At 48.4% G+C, this 6,938-nt stretch overlaps 1 protein-coding gene across 5 annotated transcripts in view; it reads right to left on the bottom strand.

Moving 5' to 3' along the window:
• Window positions 1-1,894: 1,894 nt before the first annotated feature.
• The window catches only part of MTMR4 (myotubularin related protein 4), a 57,775-nt gene continuing 52,731 nt past the window's right edge, over window positions 1,895-6,938 (bottom strand). For all 5 annotated transcript variants that reach the window (XM_080388509.1, XM_080388510.1, XM_080388512.1 and 2 more), the window contains 4 exons: window positions 5,442-6,690; window positions 4,947-5,057; window positions 4,555-4,643; window positions 1,895-4,165 (listed from right to left, as the gene is read on the bottom strand). In XM_080388509.1, coding sequence (XP_080244635.1) covers window positions 3,988-4,165; window positions 4,555-4,643; window positions 4,947-5,057; window positions 5,442-6,690 — 1,627 coding nt within the window. In that variant the 3' untranslated portion in view covers window positions 1,895-3,987. The remainder of the gene's footprint in view (window positions 4,166-4,554; window positions 4,644-4,946; window positions 5,058-5,441; window positions 6,691-6,938) is intronic.

Below are 6,938 nucleotides of genomic sequence, written 5' to 3'. Positions count from 1 at the left end.
ACACACATTAGTCTTTATTTCTGACACAGCTGTGCCAAACGCTTTCCTTTGGCAAGTGCCTATTCTTTCTGCAAATCTAAATGACGTGTATTTTTTTTCCCAATCGTGAGTGAAGACACTTTGTTCTTTGCCACCATACCTAACTTTCCAGCTTGTTTTTGAATATGACTACTTTCATTAGAAGGTGACAGGGAACATTTTACTGTCTACAGTCACAAAGAGCAGTGGCAGTTGCAATGATCAATATTTTGTCCCAGCATAAAGCTTTTGCCCTTAGGCTGCTGTCACCTCACCTGAGCACTCCACTGAGCATGGACCCATCCACGCAGCACCCAGTAGGTAACAGGGACTCAGAAAGGTCTGGCCTAAACTTCATGAGACTGAATTTGTGTGGTACTCTTAACAAAAGAAAAAAAAACCAAAAAAAAAAAGAAAGAAAAAAGCTGCTTAATTATGATGATTTTAAACATACCAGGGACCGCGTGCAGCATCTTTCATCTAAGGGCAATTTGGCACATACATTAGTTTTAACTTGAGAGATAGAGATACCCAAGGTAGCATAAACAAATGGCAGTGCCCAAACTTCACTTTCACAGAAATCTAACATTCTGGGAGAAAAACATACACCTGTTTCTCTCTTGCCCTGCAAACTGAATTGAGAGAAACCAAATACACCCTCAGAAAGCCTGCATCCTTATCTGTGTCTCTCACTTTAAACTGTTTCCTGCTCAGCACTCAGGGTTCACAACGCACACATCACGTTCCTCTTTTCTTCTTCCATAACTGAGGCTTAACACATCTCTCCCCATCCCTGCAGTTTTAGCATTATTAATGACTTAGCAGCTGCACAACACCAACCACTGCAAGCTTGACCTGGCTTCTCACTACACCTAAATCTATATTTATTTTGTTCAGTGGATGAGATATTATGGTACATTGTAAGCAGTTCCAGTTGTTAATTTGCTAAGAATTCATGGCAGTTGGCACACTGATAGGGGAAGGCTTTGATCTTGCTGTTTGTGCTAGTTTTAGCCACATCTCAGTGCACATATAGATCACCCCAGGCTGAACATGTTGGCAAATTACAACTTTATATTCTTTAAGTGGTAACGCTTGCATATTGAGTGGGCAACAAAGTATTAAGTCCCCTGTGCTCAGCCTGACATTGCAAGGCGCTCAGCCTGGAAGTTAATCTGTAGACACTAATTTCTTGTAAAAAGATTATTCATGAGTAATATTCAGCAACACTGCCTCCAAAGATGACCTCCTTTTGTATGACTGTTTCAGGAGCAACAGTTAATTTTTAAATGCAGCAAGCTATCTTGCTACTAACATTTCTAATACAACAAAGTTTTTTGGTGAACAGTGGCCTGAACTATGGGAGTAGTTTACCAAGGATCTGCTTAATTTTATGGATTGGATGCTTTAAATTGAGGATGAGCTTTCTAGAAGCTTCTCTCCAGCTCTGCCATAAACTACAACTTAGCTTGCTGTGCCAAGGGTGATGCAGCTGACTAAGCAAAACAGTCCCCATCCATCATCCTGCACAGAGGAACACAACCATACAACCTAGCAGGCAAAACGTGATATAAACTGTTGGTGAAGAGCTAGTGAATCCTGCCTAGCAGCTCTTCCTCACCAAGTCATCATGGGAGAGGCTGGAAGGAGCTGGTATCCCTGGCAGCTGCAGGGTTGTTTGGAAAAGAGCAGAAGGCCTCAGAGCAGAGGACCATAGCATAGGCATGCCTTGTGTCCTACCCTTGGCTCTTATTTGTGAGAAGGGATACTAAATTCCTAACGGCAAGGGAAAAAGCAGGAAGTGAAAGCAGCATGGCAAGCACTGTGCAACAACAGTAATTCACCACAAACAAAAGAATGGGTCCAAACACAGCAGCACTAATATAGAGATTTTATTTTGACTGTATTGAGTTGTACAGCACATTTTGTTTGTCACAATGCTATCAAACTGATTTTAAGAGTTTTTGGCCAGCACATTGTGACGCTGAAACTCACAAGAGCTAAAAGCAGTTTGGACTAATGGCCTGAACGGAAGGGCCAGGAGTACCTAGTTTCTGGCTTCCTTAGTGCTTGCAGTCATTCTAACATGTGCAAAACAGGAGCAAATCCAGTTTCTTCTGCCAGCCCAACTGTCGCTCTTCCATGTCTGGCAATGACTGCAAGGTACAAGGCAGGGGAGAATCTGAAGCAAGGTGCCTTCTCTTCCCAAAGCCATATTGGTTGTTCCCAGTATGGAAAAGAAGCAGAGTCCAAGTAAGTACAGGGTCTTCAGATGATGCTAGCTTTGTTTGCACTATTGGGATTTACAAAACCAGAGGCTGACATATCAAAGTGCAGGAAAGGGTCATTATTCCATTCCTTCCGACACAGATGACAAACCATTAGCAAAAAATTTGGGAGATGACAACAGTGTACAGTACTTAGCCTCACTAGTAGACCAAATGTCTTCACAGGTCCTCCCCACCCCACAGAAGTCTCAGCTCATGAGGTGCAGAACGTATCTGACACTGTCATTTAGCTGGAAAGAAAACCTGCACTTCTGCAAAGAAATGCCCCGCTTTCAAACTCTTCTTCCTTGTTAATATCCACAGATTTCTTAGGAAGGAGGCAGGATGGATACTCCCCGAGGAATCTAGGCATTAAAAGCCCCTTTTCTTTCTAAAGCTTGCTTGCTTTCTAAACCCAGTTCCTTTTCCTTAGAATGAGTTAGGATTCCTGCTCTCTAGTTTAAAGAAGTAGAGAGGCAACTACAAGTTGGCAACTCTGAACTTTGACCACTGTACAGGAGACAAAAAGAAGTCAAATTCAAGAGGCATTTTAGGTAGCACTGGGGCAAGTCAGAGAGATTGTTTTCACCATGAACAGATGCCACATGTCATGTTTATCACTGTAGCTTGGCTGTACATCCTGAAGTGAAAAGCACAGACCATAGTGTCTATGTCACCCAGTGTCCTTCCCCACCCCCATTTTGGTATCGATGCTTCATTCTCCCTTCTTCGGGTTACATTAAGTGCACAGAAATATATAGCAGCATTTGGACTGAAACCCTCACATACACCAGACAGCACATTCCAGGAGGTAAAACAACACATTATGGCCTATACCCTCAAGGTATCAAGTTTTCAGGATAAAGAGCAGTAGGAAGTGGAGAGCTGAGGGCAGAAAAGGGGTGGAGGAGCAACACAGGAACACAAGTTCTGTTTCCATGCCAGGAGAGGATCAGGGTGCCATTCCTGTGTTAGCACCAGGCTGTGATACGACTGCAGACAAAGTAGACGGGCAGAGCAGAAGTGAAAAAGCCAATCTCCCATCTCCTCACAGTGGTGGGGGGCAGGGGCAAAGTCAAGTGTGTTCACCAATCCCAGCAGAACATGAAAACGGGCAAAATCTGCTCGGCCCGTTTTCAGCTGGAATGAATTTCTCTTCAACACACAAGAGAAAATTAATTAGTGATGGCTAATGAGTCTTGTTCACCAAGCTGATCGCAAATCACACTCATGGAAAGAGAATCTACAGAACCAAGAGGCCCAGGCTGAGGCCCTTCCAAAGCACACGGTACCACCTGGAGCCTGCCCTCTTCCTTCTCGTACAGCAGCCTGCCTTTGTAGGGGGAGTTGGTTCTAAACATGCCTTTCTATTGCTATTGCTTTGGGGGTACTTTGTACAGGCAGTATCTGTGAAAACATTGCTTTCCAGCCCACAAAAGAGAAAGGTTGCAATCCTCTCTTTAGCCCTGGATCATCAAGACTACAATGTACGGGCCCACCAGTACCAGAGTGGGGACACACACCATACCCTCTAATCTCAACTCCTCTGCTCCAGACTGATCGTAAGACTGCTGAAGACAGTGCATTCAAGCTTGGTGTTCAAGTGTTGCACCAAAAGCCTTCACAATTACAGTGGAGGCAGAGTCACCCTTCCAACCCACGAGAGAAAAGGCTGGGCTTAGACAGGTCCCTTGTCTGGCATTCAGCTGGAAGCTGTGGCGATGGGTTTCTTCAGATGTTGGCTCATGAGCTCCCTGGCACGAGACACTTGGATGTGGTCATAACAGGAGTTACAAACGAGGACGGGGTCGTACAACTGCTGATCAGGGATGGGTAACTTTAGATGGCAGCAACCAGCACAAAACACATTCCCACAGTTCCTGTCAAGGAGCAAGAAAACCAGTGAAAAGAGACCTGGGAACCCACAGCAAAACTTCAGCAAGCACACAGGATCCAGTTTAGGGATGAGGCTTATGATATGTCAACAGGCTTCTTAAAGTATATACTGCAGTCTCCCAGAGCAAGCCAACTGGCTAGCACTAAAAAGGGACTAATGGGCATCACTACCCAGGAGAAGGATCACAGGCCTTGGAAAAATAGAAACAATGCAGAATGGAAGTCAGCGGGGAATTTGGGAGGCTTGGCAAATAATGACTTAAAACCTTCTCCTGGGAGCTGGAGGGATGAAACATCACAGACAGGCATTTTGTGAGGTTTGTGAGAAACAGGCTGAGAGGAAGAGTGGGACTACAGTGATAGCATAGTTTACCTGCAGTGATGCCTCCGCTTGGCCAGCCAGAATTCACAATCGCAGTTAAAACAATGAGAGGCCATGTGGTCTGGAACCCACCGTGTGACCTAGGGCAGACACCAGTCCTCATCAGCTTTCAGTTTGATGACATGACAACGACCAGGTCTCAGGACCCCAGTGCAGGCTGAGCATGGCTTTGGACCACAACAGGCTAGCTCAGAGTGAGCCCACCCCACAGGTCCCTTTCTATCGGGCACAGCAGCAGCAGAGGATACAGAGGATGTGTTAAAGGACAAGGGTGGCTGCTCTCTGCCTTGCTTCCAGACCACGCTCTGCTGCCATAACCACCACAGTTAGCTGCAAAGAAACCCTCCCCTGCTGCATTACAACTGCCATAACAGAACACATACCTCAGTCTCCTTCTTATCAACAGGCTCCCAGCTTGCTTCTGACAAACAGTCTTCACTATGATCAGAACAGAAATCCTCAGTGTCACTGCCATCCGATTCCTTCAAACATGTCTGCAAGAAGAGGTGAAGTCACAAATCCCCTCAGCTGCCTCAGTCATGCAGCCAAGGGCACTCCCCACTCTGGCCATGCTCAGTGCTTGTGAGGGACACGTGGGTGGCTCCACAGCTCCCCATACGAAGAGGTAAAGCATTCAAGACTGTAGGAGCCACTGCTTGGCTCTCAAGAAGCAGAGATACCTCCAGGCAGCATGAGGGCACGGCACATGGCCAGGAGGGGAGCAGGGCTGAGAAAGCATAGGAACAACCTTAACCGCTCAACCTAAAAGTAAGAGGTTGCAAACTGTGCATTGGAAAGGGCAATGTGAGGGGGGGCACAGGGACCGCCGCTGCTGGAGCCACACTGCCAGAGTTGGGATGTTGGAGGCAGTTACTTACAAAGTCATCCTCGTAGTCCATCGGCGGCTCGGCTGGAGGGGCACAGAAATGGCGGATGTCCAGGCGCAGCTGCAGCTCTCGCACCTGCCTGCGCAGCTGCTCCACCTCCTGCTTGTAGCTGGCCTCGATCTGCCGCAGCCTGTGCTGAATCACGTCTGTGGGGAAGGGGAGCCCGTCATCATCCAGGTAGAGAGGAGGCACAGGAGAAGGACATTTTGGTGGCACGTGCTTGGGACCAGACGCTTGTTTCAGGTGGCAGGGTAGCCATGAATGGCTGGGCTTCCCTGCAGGGCCTGCAAAATGCGTGCCGCCATGGCCAGAGCAGACTGAGGGCTTTGCACCTTCCCTGGCAGCCCACTGGCCACTGAAGCACAGGCCCGGTGCCCACAGAGGTTTGCTGCTCAACCTCTTGCTACAGCAGCCATAGGAGAGGAGGTGTCTGGGTGCAGGCTCCCCACTGGGGAGTGATGTCACCATTCCTTGAAAACTGTCCCAGTTGGACCCCAGGAAGGAGAACTCGCTGCTTTGGCTCTGGGAAATGGGCTTGCGCCATTGCTCTAGGGGGACTCTCCCCAGCCGGCCAGGCTCCTTGCAGGGCGCACTCCTTCCAGCATCACCTTTGCTGTTGTCTTCATCCAGGCAGGGAATGCCCAGGGCAGGGCTCGGGATGTCATGACTAGGCCCTTTTGGTGCCAGGGACACCGGGCTGGGAATGTCTTGGCAGGTGGCACTTCTCATGGGGCAGTCTCCTCCATTGGACACCATGCCAGTAGTCTTCAAAGGTTCCTGAGGACAGGTTTCTATCTGGAACTTTCTGGAACTGATGGAAACCCTGTCAACATTTTCCTGTCTAGAAGAATTTGGAGCTGGACATGTGCCATCCAGTTCCTCCATGTATGTTTCGCTCCCCTTTTCTGCCTCCAGAGAGCCACTGCTTGCTGGCACAGAAGCCCAGCCACTCAGTTGTTTGCTATGTCCTGCGTGCTCAGCATGGCTGCTACAAGTGCTGTTGGCTTGCAGGGGAGCGTTCTCCTCTTGCTCCTCCACCTGCTGTGTCTCTCCTGCATGCACCGCACTGCCTTCACTCAAGTGTGGCTCAGCTCCCTCAGCAGCGGCATGCCGGGCTTCCAGGCCTGCCCGGACCTCCTGACAGTGGTTATTCAGGTTGGGATCACTAGACGTGCGGGTCAGTGGGCTGCTGGAGTCACAAGCCGAGAGCAGGTCATCCATAGATCTTGTCTTTGGTAATCTAGAGCCCAAAAGCAAAGCAAATCTTACAACAAAACCCCTGAAACTTCCCTCATTTCAGTCAGAACTGAGGCGAGGGAAGGGAAATGCTCCTAATTATGGATCACAGGGTGGGTGGGGAAGGGCGGTACAGCAGCATGAGCACAATGCTATAGCGTGGCCTTTGCCATCTGCTTTTTTAGGTTCTTCTCCAAGTAGCTGGGACAAGAGCTACAGAGCTCTTGCTCTCCACAGGAAAGATGAGAACAA

The sequence above is a fragment of the Falco punctatus genome (genome assembly GCF_963210335.1).
Source record: "Falco punctatus genome assembly, chromosome: 1".
Classification (NCBI taxonomy): Eukaryota; Metazoa; Chordata; class Aves; order Falconiformes; family Falconidae; genus Falco; species Falco punctatus.
This window is presented reverse-complemented; position numbering and strand designations above follow the sequence as displayed.